Below are 19,259 nucleotides of genomic sequence, written 5' to 3' on the forward strand. Positions count from 1 at the left end.
GTTGATGGGTCGATAGGTAGGGTCCAGGTGTGGGAGCTGCCTCTCTGGCGTCGGTAGCATTGGAGCTCAGTACGGAAAACAAATCTCGCGTCACTTTTCAGTAGGTCCTATCTACATTGATCGATTCTCTTCATCTCTTTCATAAATAACTCGGCTTCACAAATGTTTCCTGCCGTCTTAGTCGAATTAGATGCTAGATTGTTGCTTCTTTCATCGAAAATATCCGGCCGTGGCGATTCAAAGTTGATCAAGGTTCATCGAAATAATTTGTACCCCTGCTTCCAGGTTGATTACATGAGCATTTTGTGTGGTCGTTGGTTCTGAATATGGACAAACAGGCAGATGAATTCTATTCCTACTCTTTACTGTAATAAGCTTGGTGGTTCTGAAAAGAGCCGTTTTGTTGCCAAAGTTGGTGATGATTTAACCTCCGAAACCAAACAGAGTGCGTCTTTGTCACTTCAAAACATAGATGACATCCATGGCCGCTTAAGCTTGGCGTGTTTAGTGTAGGTGACAGCATCACGGATCTCATTTTTCAGGAGCACCTTCAGCACACCTCGTAAATCAGACCGGAAATACGTCAGACACCGCCACGGCGAGCCAGACGACGGATGGTAGTTTTCTCGAAGAATTTGCGTTTGGTTCTGAATATGGCGATGAGTGTGCAAAATATTACGCAATTCCATCCTCCCTATTCGCACGCGCCCGAGGATCGAAGGCGAATGCCATTTCGACTTTTTTCGTCTACTTACTACTCTCTGACGACTGTGCTGGGAAAGCAGCATATGCATGTAGGTAATTGGTGGATTTGTTAGTTAATTCGACGCTTTTGGACAATGCTGGACATTTACCAGTTTTTCAATAGTTTCGGAAGCATTGTTATCGATGCGTAGCCATGTTTCTGATCGGTTGGTGATAAAATTATTGAAATTGGACCAGAGCTGAGTTATTGACGTTCAAAATATTTCTTAATTTGTTACATGCTCCATTTTCGGTTTTCACAAAGTGTATAGAAATCAAAGACGTAGTCCTACGTCAAAAAATAAATATTTGGAGGGCGTGTCATAAATTACGCCTTATATCTCAAAAACTAAGTCAACTTTGCTGAAGACACCAAACCTATAGTGTCTAGTGTCTAGTACTCTAGTGTCTAGTAGTACAACTAAAAAGTTTGATTTTACAATCCCACCTATGGTGGAGTTTCGAACCAATACTGATCTCTAGTCTTTGCGCCTTATTATATGCATAAATCTTCCAGTGATACCATGTTGAAAAAGCTTAAATTTTAGCGTACATAAAAATGATCACGATATTGAGCACTTTGCATTGATTACATCTGGTGTACATATGTCATGTATCTCTACAAGTGTTCAACTATTTGAGCACCAAGCCAAAATGCTGCTTTTTTCACTATCTTCGGTAATTTTCGTTCCGATTTGGGTAATTATATTATTGGTTGGTCGTTGGAAGCATGAAGCTAGAAAGGTTAGGTGATGCTCCATTTTCTTCTGACGGGAAAGGAGAAGGACAAAGGATAATGTGAAATCTATGAACATAAACAACATTTTTGATTTGAAATATACAATATATAAATGCATAACGGCACAGTGAACACTACCTGAGTCTTGTCACTATTATCAAGTCATAAAAAGTAACAAGGACTAAAATGTGATCCTTTGATTACTGGAAAATCCTGATTCCCTAGTGTGAAGTTGTCACGACTAGGGTTCGGTGGTAGACCTTATACCAGTAACGCACCACAAAAAGGTGATCTCCGTTACTGGTTTGATAAGATACAAGTTTACGGCTTTCATACCAATGCAAGTTCGGAAAACATTTACTAATTATTGGATTTTTAAAAGATTTTCAAACTTTTATCGAACAGTTCTGTAATTCAAAATTTACCGATCGGTAGAGGCCTGGATTAGTGTGCATAAAAAATGAACTATGTTTACCAATGAAATCAAATGAAAACTATTGTTGTTGATATTTTATGTAGCTGGTTTTGTCAAATTTGGTAAAAACAAGCCTACCGAAGACTTAAATGGGCAATGAAGCAATTTCTTTTACATTTTTATATAATTTTATTCATAAATATTATTAGCATTATTATAGAAAATTAGTTTTGGCCAATTATAGGGAATAGTTATATATTCTTTCTTTTTGGTGTTTCAATATTTCATTATTAGTGATGCAGGAATTGTAGAAAACAATGTTGGGAAACTCCAAAATCCTTATTTTATGACGTCTAATTATTATAACGAGTTGTCAAAACATTTTTTGTGAGCAAACAGCTTAGATTAGTTGTCACTATTATTTTACAATAGCTTTTAGCAGTTTTTAGGAGGAATGACCGGTTATTGCCACTGCATAAGTTCTATGGCTTTTTTTCCTTAAAAAATGACAATTTTCTAATTGAATTATCTCAAGTTAGAACCTCTACCATTTTTCAGCAAATATAGAACCAAATTTGTCTTTCCATTGCTTTCAATAGATTTGCAATTAGCTTGCACGTTTTAAAGTTATATTAGTTTGAAGAATACTTGTTTCAAACCTTAAAATGACTATATCTTTTGATTCAGTAGTCCAAACGTCATAATTAGGTGATAAAAATATGTGTTTTTTTAAAGTTCTAAAAGTGTTCTCATGAATAGTTTTCTCTAAATACAAAGCAAAAAAGGTTATGGTAAAAAACTGATTTTTTTTCATGAATCACCCTAACCTTCTAGTTGTTTCAGTTCGTAGAATACGTAGATGATGAGATAAAAATTTGAAGTCTTTGACAAAGTTGCTTGGTTTTGCATCATTTACAACTTTGAAGAAGTGAAAAAAGTTCCCAAAAATTTCCCTGAAGGGTTAGATTTTTGAAGTCACCCTAAAACTGAATCATCCTAATGACGGATCTAATGAAAAGATGTGCTTTTTCATTACCAACAATTCTTTGGAAGACATCAAAACGCTACAACCAGAAGATTTTGCGAAAAACCCAATTTCCATGTATTTTTCCGCTCTGGACCACTGTGCAATGCTAAAATATATATGTATATCAATCGAATCCGCCGACATGTGACATTTCCAATTAAACGGAGACGGAGCTAATATCCTTTCTTACATGATAAACTCATCAGAATTCCGTATAATATTACCGAAGATATAACATCAGCAGCGGCGCCGGTGGTGTAGTGGTAAGGGTGATTACCTCTCATCCCAGCAGGTCTGGGTTCAATCCCAGTTGGCGCCGCCGGGATGTTCTGAGGCATAACATCTCTGATCACGACTTCCTTCACAAGGGAAGTAAAGCCGTTAGTCCTCGGTTCATTAGTTGATAAGTTGATAGGTAGGATTCAGGTGTGGGAGCTGCCTCCCTGGCGTCGGTAGCATTGTTCAGCACGGAAAACAAGATCGACGGAAAACAAATCAAGGAAAAAAAAAATAATAGCATCAGCAGTGAATAATTTAATTTTGGTTTGGTGCTTGCACAAATTCCGTAAGTGGTATGGGATCTTCCTGTACCCACCTAAAAATATTTTTCATAATTTAAGTACTAACAGAGAAGCTTGCGATCCATCTTTTCCTGTTCACTTCAATTTCACTATTTCCTGCCATTCGTCAGTATGAACCTTAATTAATTTCAAATGATAATCAACGAACAACATCGTGTAACATTCAACCCATGAATCATGAAGACCCCCCTCTAAACTTGGTGCGTATCATGTTTTCGATCGATAGAACATCGTAGGTACAACATGTTATAAGATCTTCTAATCAAAACTACCACAATCAGCCGCTCGCATTCGCTCACCACACGTATCAGCAAATTTCGAGCAAATCCTCTACCACTTCGTTGTTCTAATTTCCGTTGATTTTTATTTATGATCCCTGTTTCTTGGGATTTGTTTCTATTTCTCTTTTCATTGAACATCAGAATAGCGAACACAAGTTGAAAGCGGGCGTGTACCATACGTTAATTGGACTGCGATGCTACCGTCATCGATCGATGTACCGACCTATTTGAGTTAGCAGAAACACTTGGATTCCTCATAGTTGGTTATACCTTTTGAACGACCGATCTCGAGCCAGAACTGTTCCTGTTCTAGAGCTTGTAGAAGAAAAATTATTGCAAACCACAGGATGGGCCTATATGGCGATAGTAATTATGGCGTTGAAGCTTTTTCATAGGCCAATAACTTTTACTTTGTTGTAGGTAGTATTTTTCCAAGATCATTCATTGAAAATATATCATTGCCAATGAAAGCAGTCAGCACAGTTATAAATGATATTTCTGGCATGTAATACAGTGGCCAATCCACCTTCCGTGCTGTGTCGGTAGAAATCGAAAAAAAAACAGAATTGTCCGTGCAAGAGAAAATCAAATTTCTCCTCAATCCATTACGAACGTGAAAACGTGCTACAATAAGGGCCAAAATGTTACAAAGTGCAAACAACCATTAGCATTCCCGCTGGTATCGAAATGGCTTTATGGTCGAAAATAAAAAGTCGTTTTATGCAGGGCGATTAGCGAATTTGTCACAGTGAAACAAACTGCGACACGAAATATTTGTCGAGACCGGTTTCCACTACCGGCAAGCTGTCAGTGAATGCCACAAGACTCGTGTTTGGTGAAGCGAACGAAGTAAAAAAAAAAACAAAAATCAAAGTCAAGTGCATTCAGCATCTTACCACTGCGGATGTTGCTGCTTTTCTCGTGTTTGCGCATTTGTCGTGATTGGAGCTCTGAGCCGATGCTATTAATTAGTTTCTTTCGTGGTTTCATGATGTTAGTTTGTTTGTTTTGTATTGAAAACTAAATATTATTTAGGCTAGTAAAATATGCATAGTGAAAATTGTTGTACAAGACACATCAGGACTCAGACAGATCATTTGTTTTGTTTAACACATTTTAGATCATTCTTTACTTGCCCGGGGTGACATTTGATCTCAAGTCATTCAGCGTGAGAAGCATGTATGCTAACGATTTACGCCAGACCCCCGTACTGTACTGGTTTCTTGGAATCTGGTTGAAGTCCGCCTTCCATTATGCAGCAGTGTGGTTTCGTTAACTTCTGGTCGTACAACTTCCGGGCACGGCTTTTTGCGACCGTACTCTGTTTCTCGTTATGGTTTGGGGACTTCTAATCCTTAAATGTACGAACTCCAGCTTGAGTTTTGGTATTCTGCACGAAAGTCTTGCTCACATATGTTTTAGCCACATCTCGAACTCAGGCGTTCGGTTTCCGTTTAAAGGCCCCAACCACACGTTTGTGATCGTTCTCGTTGACCTGACGGCTTTTTTTTCGGATCTTCGCTTCCGATCAACAGTCAGACGTTCTTCGAACCGTTTGATGATACTAGACACCGTGGAATTCACGATTCCCAACTTTTTTTTGCCGATGGCACAATGCGACAGATCCTTATTCTTTAAAGTACTCGTGCAAAACTTTTTCGCGCTCGCACTGTTCTTTCGTCGCCATTTGCTTATTAATGTTCACGGATGTCGACCGTCGTTGGATATTTTCTCAAAACTGTGCAAGTCGCCCCCCAAAATGCATATCCTTTCAAGTGTTTCTATCACGCATGGCTGGAGCAAATAGGATCATTCGGGTGAGACCTTTCCTTATTGTTTGCTTACATTTTATTTTCAACAGGATTGGAATTAAAATTGATAAGCTCGGCTAGCTTGACAGCTACCGCTTTTGCTTACTGAGTAGAAGATCATGGGTTTATTCCCAAGCTCTTCCAAAAAAAAAAAAACACAGTAACTATGGTCGCATCGCCTGCTTAAGCGAATCCTGACCCATCTCCTACTCAACTATCCAACTCCGTACAATCTTTGGGGGCGTCGGTGAGTCGCTGGCCTTCCGTTAATTAGATTTTTCATCAACAATATCCTTCCTTTCCCGTAACGGAGAAGATGGGCGTGGCCGGCAATGGTAATTGTCATGCTTTTCCTGTTCTGAACTTTGATTGGAGATCTATTCACTCCCAAATAGTTATCCTCGAGCAATCAGAATAAGAACGTTAAAGTAGATACATGACTGTAGCCAGTATGCAACCTACGAATTACTCCGTTACAAACGCAACGCAACGTAACGCAATACTCAAGTATTTTATAATATTGTTGGATAAAAAAAATCTATCAAACTTTTTTTATTATTATATATCAACTAACACACCATAGAGCTCGTTTTGAGGAACCACCTGATGGTGGTTAGCCAGGATACAGAATCGTAAATCACAAAATAAATAATACACTGGAGTCTGTTTTACGTGATTTTTGGTATTTTATATACATACATTTTTGTTATCGTTTTGCTAGGTTTTTTTAAGTGGATTTCGGGATTCTAATTTATGCGGGGTTTTTGCAACACGTATACCCCGACTCCAGTTGTATAATATGTAGTTTATGTCTGGAAGGGATCTCACTTAGCTCAGTCAGAAAAGGTGCAGCTATAAAGCAAGACTATGCTGGAGGCGGCTGAGTTCGATTTCCGGTCCAGTCTAGGAATTTTTCGGGTTGAAAAATGTTTCGACTTCCCTGGGCAAATAGTATGATTGTACTTGCCACACAATCATATTAGAGCAAAAATGGTACTGGCTCAGTTAACAGCTGTGGAAATGCTCAAAGAACACTAAGTTGAGAGCAAAGTCCCAGTAGGGACGTGAAAATGCTAAAAAAATGCCAGCTATCATAAGTTTAGATAGTAATTTAAGATTATGTGTGGAGCCTCTATTTTTGACTACCCTGGGTATTAGTATTATTGCGTCTATCCAAACAAAGAAGTCTGATATAAGTTTTTGATTAATTTGAAATGTTGAGACTACATTTCTGAAAAAAAAAATTTTATGATGTTCATTTGAAGATATTATGCTTAAGAAACTGTTTTAACTAAACGGTAATTAGTTAAAATAAGTCTAAAGCAATTATTAGATAGTAAGAAAAATCGTTTTTTGCAATGCATACCTTATCCACTCGGTGCCTAAATCTATTCACACTTGTCAGATCTACTGGGTTGATTTGTGGAAGGCAGTTCGTTTGGACCCTTTTACTTTTATATTACGTTTTCTCTCCGTACTACGCTGCAATAGCTGCAGCCGTTTCATTCCATCACAGTCACTTTGTTTTCGGAATGTAATCTTAACTTTCCGAGAATTTCAAGCACTCGGCAAACAAGTTTGTTCCGGCAGAAATTGATGTTTGACAGTCTCATGCATACATGCTTACATTGCAGCAGTTTGAACATTCCAGCATATTGCAAAATTTGCTATCTCAAAGGGAATAAATTCAACAAAGTGAACAGGTAATCTGATGCAAGTTTTCCATCAACATTATTCAATTGCTTCGCGAATGCGGATGGCTTTGAGGTTACACAATTTTTCCTGGTCATTGTGTGTTAAATAATGGATCGTATAATTAAATATCTGTTAAAGCATAACTCGCCAGACTCAATGCATTTTAAGGCCAGCACAGCTGTGCCGAATTATAAAAGGTTTGGACTTGCGGTAGAATTTTAATGTTCAATGTTTTATGTATAGCAAACGAAATGAAAATATTCAATTGCTCGCCAATAATTCACACGTGAGATTGGACCGAACGTGCAGATTAACAGTGTCGAAGACAGCATATTGATTCGATTTCTGAGCATAAAGTTACTATCCATTAAAAAGCTTACCTTCCATAAGTTATTCCCATATAATCATCAAAGGAACAAGTTGCTACCAAATGAGTTGAAAGTTTTGGAGGACGTGATGTTGAATCGATTGATTCAATACACAAAAATATGTTTTCTGAAGCATGTAGAGAATCATAACAAGTAGGATTTGAGTCCTATGTCTATATTTGGTATATTAAATATATACCATTTCAGTCTACCCAATATCTTTAATTTTATCGTCATCAATCACTCCAACTTTTCTAAGCGGATCATGTTAGCATATACCACACCTATCGAAAATAAATATCAGACTTGACGTGTCCAAAAGCGATAACATTTGCATGTTGCTAAAAAATAGTCATTTACAGTATTAGCCATCTTTCTCTCGATATAGCGGCATCATCGTCAATCAGATGATATGCTGAAATTTTATTTCTCATAGTAAACTCGGCCCATCCCGCTGTCCAAAGTTGCGGACCTGATCAATCCATTTTCTACATACTATAATTACCATCCACAGGTGCTTTGTTCCACCGATATTAAATCCTAACTCGTTCAGCAGAGGAAACGCACGGGAACGTTACAGTTGGCGTCTTATTGTGTGGCAGTTTGGGAGAAATGCCGCATGCATGCATTTTATGTTCGTTGCTAAGTCTACCGTACCATTATTTTCTCCGCTGAACGGAGAACCGTTGGAAGAAAATATGGCCCGCCAACTTGTGCGAGCGAATGTGTCTTTATAGCTTTTTCATGATCCATTGATCTCCGCGTCGCGTCGTCATCATCGTCGTCCACCGGAATCGTCACACCGCTAGCTAGTTGCGTATCGTTCAATTTCACCGGTCCATGAACGGCAGTTACCACAATAAGAGAATTCCCTCTTGGAAAGCCTTATATTCATTGGATCTTTTGACAGCCCAACTTTCCGTGTTTGCTACTTTGAACGCAATCTCTCTGATCGTCGCGTCCGTCGTCCGTCGCGACCGACTCGTTGGTGTGGCGGAAATCGTTTGGACGGATATTTAAATACAGATAATTTCGTCGATTTCTTTGGTGAGCTCCAAATTTGAGACTTTAAAGACTATTTACCTTTGATTTCTATACGTGTGCCTGCATTCGTTATGGGAAGTGACCGACCGGACTTCGAGAAGAAAAGCGAAAATAAATCTTTCACGGAGTAACGAATTTAATTGACGATCACCAGACGATCGGATGCCTCCCGGTCCAGCCAATAATTGTAGATTCAAAAAATCCGTGGGCTGGGATTATGTATAGATATCATCGGTAAATTATTTGTTTTGGGAATCTGTTAATAGTAGTGTTGTGGGATTGTTTTTCATTAATCCAGTCTGAGCCGTCTTTCCTCTCTGAACAGAGAAGAAAATTAACAGTTTGGGTTCAGATTGGGCAGTAGCTCTCCGTTCATTGAAGTGAAATATGTTCAGCTCCCGCTCAGAATGATCGACGCCATTATATTTGAACCTGATGATGGATCGCCTGAACGATTGTTTGCAGCTTTTACGGTGAAAAAATAGTTGGCAAGTGTATCTTGTCATTAGCGTTGTTGTCACTCACACCCACTCAAGGTGGATTACCATCTATAAACGATCATGTTTCGTAGTTACGGAGTGGCAGTTTTTCTACTTTGAATGATTTTTCTCTTGCTACCTGCTTGCTGTGAGGAATAAGTGGGCGAACTTTTGGCGATCTGTAATCGTTTTGACGAACAGTGCTTTTGTTTATTCACCGTTTATTGCTTTCATGATTACATGTTTTCACAAATACCTGTTGAAAGTGGGTCAGCACTCAGTGTAAAGTTTACTTTTCGAAGAGTCATATTTATTTCACTTTTAGCTCAGTTGATCACATCCTATTTTCCGCACCCACACCGTAAGGGTTGCCATCCAGAAAGCATGTATTAGTACCGTCCCAATGCCGCGTTCATCTAGATAAAATTGATAAATGGCAGATTTTTAGCGATGGGCCCAATCTTAGATCCATAGGCCAATATTAGAGCCATTTCCCATATATATTGTAGGAATGTATGACAGTAAGTAAATTCGCTAATTAAAATTTATTTTCAACGAATTATTGACAGTGTCCGTCTTGCCCTGGTGATTAACTATTTACAAAAATGCTTTTATTTGCAAGCCTAATATCATAATTAAAACTACTAGTTTCACCAAGCTATCTAGAAGAGGTCCAGGAACAGGACAGTAGCCTATGTTGTAAGCATTTTGCTGTTTAGGTGTTTTGCAACCATAGGAATTGTGTATCGAAATTTACATCACATCTCCGCCTGAGAAATAACTTTTTGTTTTTGATTATATTTTACATTTGTCAGCTCCAGTTATAAGTAGCATGTTGTGTAATGCATTAAATATCGTTAAATGAGAGTGGGTATTATCAAAATTCGACTATTCAATAGTTAAGCCTTCAAACAATTAGTTGTCCGTGCTACCCCCACTGTCCGTCTTACCCCAAATACTCTTATCAAATATAAATCTTGACGCCATCGATGTATTGAATCAAAATGTCATTGTATTGAAATATCATATGGTTAACGAAAAAGCAAAAAAAAAAAAGAGTTTTATTGACAAACATAACTGTTTATAAAATGTTATATTTTAACAAATATCAATCGGCATATTCCATTCCCTCGGTTTGGTCACCGTTGCACCTATTTAAAAAAAAATACACACTTTAAAGGTATGGAATAGCCATATAAAAGGTATTCGAGGTAAGACCGACAGTTGGGATAAAATGGACAGTTGATTGTTTTGTGGTTTAACTATTCAATTATAGGTGTTGTCACGTCCACTGAGTTGGGCGAAAAGTTCAACTCACTTTAAATAATTCAACTTCTCTTCCTCATTATGCTCCGAATGCGTCTTGAGCATCCCTAGCCATGCACATCGAAGACTTTGTTTGTTAGCGTTCGCTTGGATAATATATAGATCTAGTAGTAGTTAATTAATAATATAGTAGCAATACTTTCTCACATATCCGAACATGGCCATCCGAGCAGGAGAAAATAACTTCAGAACACCTAATTCTGTCCCTGATACCACACTTTCGGTGTCGATCGTACTGACAGAAGAGGTAAAATACCAAAGAATAATACCAACAAATTGCATGCAAAATACTTTGATAATATTAAAAAAATGTATATGTTGATACCGAAAGAATACCTGCGTGGTATTGTTTTGGAATTGAAATTTCATAATTTGATATTGGAATGGAATTGTGGGAACATTTTTTTTTTGTATTTTATACCTATTATGTCATTCTAAATTATACCAATTTAATGTATCGAGATATTCGTTCCTACTTGGGAAATGCAGCCTTCAGTTCTCAATGACCTACGGTAATCATACAGCTATTTCGATTGTTTTTATGATGTAGAAACATTAAACTTTCAAGACTGTCCGTCAACCCCTAGCACCTGTTCGTTTCACCAGAGCATAAAAATGTTTGTTCATTTATTGACTATTTTTGATTTACAGTAATAGTGTTAAATTGGTTTACATATGTACCTGGAAACAATTCCCGGGAAATTTAACAAAATTATCAATTCCCTATACTCGGCAAACTGGTTGCATTTCTTTAGGTATTTTTGAACATCATACAACAATCATTTTCACTGAAAATAGACTACCCAACTTGTCATAGACTGGTTGTGAAAACCTATATGTACCATATAAATCATTATAAACTTACTGCAACTTAATGCGACGGGAATGTGCTATGTTTCCAAGTAGCACCCGGAAAATGTAATGGTTTCATTTTCGAATGGAAATAAGAACCTATCTGGAGAAGCTAATAAAAATTTCTGGAGGGGGGGGAAATTGGAGGATACTACCGCAAAAAGTCAAACCAGTTTCCGGGGGAGCTCTGAAAAAACTTCCAGTGCAAATCAATCTCCAATAGAAACCTGGAATTTATTTCCAGTATAAGTCGGAAGAATAACAAGTAAAAGAGTACTACCCACCACAGTGTACTCACAGATTGCGGTAATATTTTAGCGACGATGTTTTACAATGAGAAATATTCAGTGTGTTATGTCTGTTTGTCTGTGATAATAGGTTGCAATCAGAATGACTGTTTTAACCTATGCACCTATTTCAAAAGTGTAATTAAATAACCCAAAGTTTCTTAATATAACTAAAACTATCTATCATCGCACAGATAGTGATTTAACTTTTTGCTCTAATATTGTAGAAACTTGATGTCTTCAGCAAAATTGCTTACCTTAAAAACCGAACAACTCTTCTCAAGATACCAAAGCTCCACAACAATGCAAAATTCAATGTTTGCTTCAAAATCTGAACTTTTGCTAAGCAACAATATGGTTAAAATCACCTACTCTCGAGAAAATAATGAAAAAACTTCAAAATAAGTGCTTACTTCAACTGCAGATATCTGCAGAAACTATTGGCACCAGTTTTACGCTTTTCAAAACTCGAATACAAATTTTTTTGATTGGAAAGCTATTGCATTAGCTTGAGTCTACCTTCAAAAATAGTAAAAAAGCATTTTCCATGCATCACGTTTAAAAAAAAAGATTAGGACAGTTATATTTAAAATGACCTCACAACTGATTTCGGTATCCTAAAGAATATAGGTAGATAAATGCAGAATGCTACATTTTTTTTTTGTCGCTATATTTTAATCTCGGGCCCATAGTGCTGTGATTAGGAGTTGAAGGTATGGCTTAATGAGAATTATAAATTACTTCACTCAGCATACCCACATAAATAGCCCAAATAATTCAACTTCATCTGACATCATTGAAGTGAGTCCATTGTTGTGTACCTAAAAGCTTGCTGCTGAAACCATTTAAGGATTATATATTACATCAAATTAGACTCCACTAATTTGACCTACCTTCAAGATGGTCACAGCACAGCATGCTTGGATGTTTGAGTTAATGAATGTGTCGCTATTTTTTTACTTTCACTTCACTGGGTCACACGTTCTTCTTAAGTCTGTCCATTGGGAAGGTTTCGCTTCTCATCGTTGCTGCTCAATCAGCCGAAAAAAAGTTATGCTTACCTGTGATAATGCCTCCAGGGTTCGATCGGTTAAATGAGTCATTACCTTGGTCACAGTGGGTAATTGCATGCCTATTCATTGCAACGGCACTTCTATCATTGTTCTTCATCTACCCTCCTGAGGTGCAATCAGAACGCTCGAACCCGAAACAAATCATTTTAATCAGTCATACGCGAACCGTTCGATTTCACGACGGCTAATTATTGTATTTTTTATCCCTGCTAACATCTATTTCTTTTTGATTTACTTGGATCTTTTAGCTTAATTTTGCTGCTAATGTGTGTGCTTTCGACGCTGCAAGCTGCGCCTAATGGTCACCAGAGCGACAGCAGTGCCGAGCTGGTGACGATGAAAGGAAATGAGAACGAAACAGTCAAAACGGCTAAATCATTAACGGCCGTCAGTAGGACCAAGAAATCCAACCTCAAGTCGACACCAATTACCTACATTACTACGCTAGCTGACGCAGCCCATCAGCACCACGTAAAACTGGCACCGAAGAAGTACAACAAACCGATGGCGAAAGCTCGTGATGACAAAGAGCTGCAGCAGCACAAGAAAGTCAAAGGCAAGCATCATCACTCGGAAAAGTCCGCCGGAAAGTCTCTGGCGGTGATGCCGAAAAAGGAATCTTTGAATAATCCAGCACTGCTCAGGTGAGTTGGGTGTAGGGCTGTAAGGAAAAACAGCTATAAAACTTGTGTTGCGAAAATGGGCACGATAAAATTGCGGCACCTGAATACAGGTTGGATTTAATTTGTTAAACAGTGCTCCATAACATTTCAAAAGTGAGCATGTAAAACTGACTGACATTCCTGTCACTTGAATAAGAAATACAGCAAGTGAAATTTGTATGAAGATCTTTGTAAACAGAATAATCTATTAATATATCATTGATTTGTGCTATTCTTGGTGGGGCGTTTTATACACTTCTACCCTATTTTCAAACATAAAGTTATGCATCTTTATAGTCATAATTTAATTTTTAATGGCATTCTTCAATTCATTTGGCAATTTTTTTTAAATCTATTCATTTATTAAGGCTCCATTGCGTTACCTTTGCGGAGTCATATTTCAATGTGAAAACCTTCAATTTTTTATAAAAAATCCACATGAAAAATAGAGGTGGGTTGTCCTCAGTAGGCCAAACAGTTTGTTTTGTAAACTATTTTTGTATACGAATTTTCTGCCATCCAAAACGCTACCATTAACCTCCTGAGGTTGCAACTCCGTGAATGCCATATCACCTGAAATTACACAGAGAACCAACAGATGACTAACTAATATCCTAAACTTGTGACCTCAAACTTTATAATAGACAATAACAGCGTTGGTCGCGTCCGAGTGCCAGTTAATTAAGGAACGGGTAGGAACGTGTTGACATGGTACTCGGATTGTTGGATGCTGAGAAATCCACTGCATTTCTACGATAATCACTGGGATGTTAGATAAAAGGATTATGTTTGCAGCAGGGTTCGTTTTAACAAACGGTGCGCTGATTTAAAATCATTTTCATGTTAAAAAAGAAAGTGACTAGCAAATTTTGATTGAGAAGGGGCCTGAGATCAAACTCATGATATTCTGCTCAGTCAGCAAACATGGTTGCTCTATGGTCTCCGAGCCCCTCATATTACATCATATTGATTTGTTGTTGTAATTAATAAAAACCAGCACCGACGACAAGTTTCACAAAATACACGATGAGCAAGCATTGTGACTATAAATCTCTCTAATATGAAGGGTCCTAGGATTGATCCAACGATTTTATGATCTAAGCAAAAATGGCCCAGTCCGTCATATCACAATACATCACTCATGACTATAGGCGTGCGCATACCTCTTCATTAGGGGGGCCAGCCAATTAATAGGGAGCGTCTTATATCTTAGGTGCTATTGTGGGGCATATTGATTTAAGTGAGACAGAAAGTGGTGTTTGCGCTGTTTTCTGTTTGCGAATAAAACGTTCAAATACTGCATAATGTATTTTTTTTTCCCAACATTTCCAACATGCCTTTTTCCCATAGTGGCAGCTTGCCATGTCCGGCCAGAACAGCACAGGTATATTATGTTGCTTTAGGAATGGTAGCATTCCATTGATTGATGGTTCCCGTAGTAATGAAAATGGCGCTTTTTAGACCACACGTGCATATGGCCTGCCAGACGAGATATGTTTTCTGGAACTTCGATAGTTTGATGGTTTTGAAAATTTCAGCCATCTTATCTTTTCCTGATGCAGTATAAAACTCCTGTCCCAGTTTGGCCACATCCAGCAATTTTGCCAATTTGGCGTGTGAGAACGTCGGATTCTCTTGCTGCACGAGCAAAATTTTGACACACTGCTCCTTTTGCTTGGAAGTCATTTTGAAAACTGGATAGCAAACTAAGAAAACTCATCATAGTAACCATTGTATATACACTCAACTTCCAAATGCAGCATTTCCGGTTTTTTATGCATTTTTAACAGAAATACACCTAAATGAAGTTGACCAATTTTTTCGCGTTCCAGACTTTATGATTACTAAGATTTACAAAATACTCCCAAAGTTTTTATAAATCCTACATTTTTAGGATATTTTCGAGCATATTCTGAGGCGAATTCTGAGGAAATTCTAAAGAAAATTCTTTTCAACATTCCAAAGGACCTTTCATGAAGAAATTAAGCAAATTCTGTCTGGAATGTAGAAAATTGTGAAGTGAATATTTTTTAACATGGAAAAAGAGTTTTCTGCGGAAAAATCCAAGAATGTTTTGGAGAAAGCTTAAAGGGAGAATCCCAAAATTAATTAATAGAATTTTCAAAAGTTTTGGATACTTAAAATAATAAAAAAATCAGAAGGAATTTCCAGGTGAAAAGTATACCATTCCACTACCAAAGGTAAGCAGTAGGACTTCTGAAAGATACTTCAGAGGAAAGTTTGATGAAACTAACGAGAAACTTTGATCTTTGGGCGTAGATGGGAGTTTTTTGAACAATTTTTATGTTGCAGAAAGACGTTCTTTGTTACTATTGATATTTTTGAATTACAGGGTGGCCACCCGTTCAGGAAAAGTGAGAAAAATCTGGGTAACAGTCGAAAATCCGTTTATTCAATCGGGAAATCAGATTTTTTTTTATTTGTATGAATGTAGTCTTTTTTTAATAATGGAACACCCTAATTGAAGAGCAAATTAAATGATAGTTAAATAGAAGGGGAAATGAGTGTCATTTCGGCCTAAATTCCTCTAATTTGAGCCCATAAAAAATTCAGCAAGCGACTAAATTTTCAATAGCGACCAAAAATAACCATGAGTACCGTCCCAATAACGCGTTCAAGCAATCATGAAATTGATAAATAGCAGATTTTTAGCGATGGGCCCAATCTTAGATCCATAGGCCAACATTAGAGCCATTTCCCCTATTCCCCATCTTCTCAAAAATGATTTGTCATCATCATAAAATGAACTTTTAATTGAAACTTCATCAATAGTGATGAAATCGAGCTTCAATTTATTTAGTATCAAAATACACCCAACCGAGTAAAGTAGAATTCTTATACAGCTTTGCATAAAAAAAAATGAAATCTACATTTCTGTTTGAAGAAAATACATTTCTGTCAATTAATAATGATGCATGTTCACTACAGGCTGTTTTGAATACTACCATTAAATTTATCTTAAGAAATATCTATAGAGGACATCAAGTTAAGAGATTTTGTTGTTCTGTGTTAATCGGATTGCTAACTTAGCCAAATTGTGTAAAATTAGATATCAAACTCAGAAATTATTTTAAATATTGAATTTGAAGAATGAGGTCACTAATACACAATTGAGCAAACTTGTCAAAGTTATTAAGTGATGAATTTTGAAGAAGTTTCACTTATTAACATCTAGTGGTGTGTTTCTCAAAACAAAGGAAACCAAAATGATTCTAAAATTTATGAAATAATTTGTCTTTCTAAACTCCTACATTTTTCCCAGCATTTGGAAATGTGTAAGGCAAGAACATTCACGCGTTAAATCAACATTTCAACAATCAAATCCGAGAATTTCAAAATGAAAATTTAGTGGCAACCCTGGAAATCTTTTTGAGGTTGAACTGAACACAAAGGCGTTTTTCGTAGAAGGGCGTTAAGTTTCAATTTACTTTGATGCATTTTCGAAAAATTTAAATGCAGTTTTTTCGACGCATCATTTCAGATTGCGAAAAGCTGCATTTGAATTTTTCAAAAATTCATCAAAGTAAATTGAGCCTTAAGGATGACTATTAAACATAGACCAAAATTTTGGGAGGTCAATGTGCAACAACAGAATATTTGCGTTTTCTTCAGAAATTTGATGGATTTTTTTATGGCAGAAGATGATTTCAGATTTTCTCCCAAATTTGTTTAAAGTGTCTATAGAAACTATTGCTGGTTTTTAAATAGTTTTTCAAGTAAAAAGAGGACGCTTTAAGAAACTATTGATTACCATTGAATATTTAAGGAGGTTGAACTGCAACACTGTGTAAGGTTTCTTTAGAAATATGATTAGTTTTGTTTATGTTTAACTGTGGTAACTGTAAAACTAATAAAAAATCAGTTCTTTTTCGCCGAACAAAACAGTTTTTGACGTAGACGTCTTATGGGAAGATACTGCGGGTAGATCTAAAATCTAAAATTGCGACCGTCACGAAAAGGTGTAAGGTTTTGAAAACTTATAGCTTTGAAATTTACAGATGAAATTATTTCTGTTACACGGTAAAGATTCATAATCGGTGGATAAATTGAACAAGGTGTGGAAAATATAAGTTTACATAAACAAAATACAGTTTTCTGCCACTGTACAACATTTTCAAGACAAATATGTTTTACTTATTTAGAACTATTTAAAAAATCATTTTTGAAAATATCAAGTTAAGTTAAAAAGACAGCTGGCTATGTGTGTGCCATTTTCCATGAATACACCCTCTATTTAAATAAAATTAAAGTTCGTCTCGAATGCTTCAAGCTCCTTGTTTCGTATGTATTGCTGAGTTGGCGGCAGTACATTATTTGCCAGAAACTATCACCCCACTTCAACCGGATCACTAGAGGCTGTTCGTTTCATGAGGCCAGATTATTCGGTTCAATATATGCACGGAGTTATAATATTTACTTAATCTGATTGACCAATAAAAAAAAAATGTAAATGGATAATTAATAAAACCTACACACACAGTTTTGCAATACTCGTCACATAATTTTTTTTATGAGATTTCCTTAGCCTAGTGTCGAGTAACAAATTTAACTGATATCTCAGCCTGCTGAGATTATGCGAAATATTATCCGAAACTCAACAACCACATGTTAGTATAATTAGTAAGGCTGAAGCTTAGCTCTAGTTAATCTCATCATACATTACTGAGCTTTGGAAAATAAAACTACTTGTCTTTTGCGTCATGAACGGTGTAGTAGAAAGAGTTGGAATATTAATCATAATAAATAATGTAATATAACTGAAACATATCGACAGACCAAAGGCAGACAATAAGAACGTTTGCCTAACTAAAAATAAGATTGCCACATTGCCAGTTATGATAAAAAATATGCATTGTAACTAACAAACGTAGCAATTTTCAATGAAAGCTGTGAGTGATAAATTATCTTACGCAGGATATTACACTTTTCTCTGAAATAACGATACAAGGAATAATATAAGCATGTCCCATTGCCCATAAAAGAAGGATAATAAATAGGAATTCAAGTAGAGAAGGGACAGTTATGCTTCTATGGAAAGATAAGTTAATGACTGCAAAATGGCATCACTGAGACCTTAAAGTATAACTGAATTAACCATATTTTCACGTGCTGGCTCATTCTTTTAAAACCAATCTGTGTTCACGATGCACAAAAACGCCTCTCCCTTTCTCTAAATTTGCAATGTTTTTCTTCTCCCTTTTACAGCAAATTGGGTCTCGGTAAGCTGCACGTCTCCTCTAGCCACCACAAGAAGCGATTAGCGGTTGAGTCCCGCCACCACGGTCGACCCGATGACTCACATATGTTCGTGATCAAGCTGCCACCGAATCCCTACTACTACACCAACAATGGACCGGTTCCGGCGCCGAACGCGATCGAGGATGTAGGCAAAAAGGTACGTACATCCGAACCTCTTGAATGCGCACCTACATAGGTATAGCATAAAGGGAAAAATTCCCATTGATTGTCGTGATGCACAGGTTAATCCATAGATTACGGACAGTCAATAGGTCTCCTCACTCTTCGCTAGTGGTCGGTATCACACGCTCATTTGCGTCCATTCAGCCGTGACGAAGGCCTCTTATTCATCGGTGTTTTTATCCCTCATGGGATGTTCAGATTCATGGAAGACGAAATAACAATAAAAAAAAACAAAATGAGCTAGAGAAAACCACAACAACCGAACGACCGATTAGCTATGAACACTCATTCGCCATATCTACAAGTATGATATGGTGTATACAATTTTGTTTGCGAGTTGGATAAAGTAGTCCAAATATTTGCTCAAACTAACGTCAGAATAAAAATGATGCTTGGATCAGGAAATAGTTTACTGTTTTATTATCAATTGATA

General features: G+C 37.0%; 1 protein-coding gene across 1 annotated transcript in view; it reads left to right on the forward strand.

The window, feature by feature from the left end:
- LOC135713199 (uncharacterized) overlaps nucleotides 1-18,855 on the forward strand; it is a 73,958-nt gene extending 55,103 nt beyond the window's left edge. The window contains exons 2-3 of the mRNA XM_065236310.1: nucleotides 12,971-13,366; nucleotides 18,611-18,855. Of these exons, the coding sequence (XP_065092382.1) occupies nucleotides 12,971-13,366; nucleotides 18,611-18,839 (625 nt within the window). The 3' untranslated portion in view covers nucleotides 18,840-18,855. The remainder of the gene's footprint in view (nucleotides 1-12,970; nucleotides 13,367-18,610) is intronic.
- The last annotated feature ends 404 nt before the right edge of the window (nucleotides 18,856-19,259 follow it).

Source organism: Ochlerotatus camptorhynchus, unplaced genomic scaffold (assembly GCF_037179485.1).
Source record: "Ochlerotatus camptorhynchus isolate MF236.1 unplaced genomic scaffold, CSIRO-AGI_Acam_v1.1 ptg000545l, whole genome shotgun sequence".
NCBI lineage: Eukaryota > Metazoa > Arthropoda > Insecta > Diptera > Culicidae > Ochlerotatus > Ochlerotatus camptorhynchus.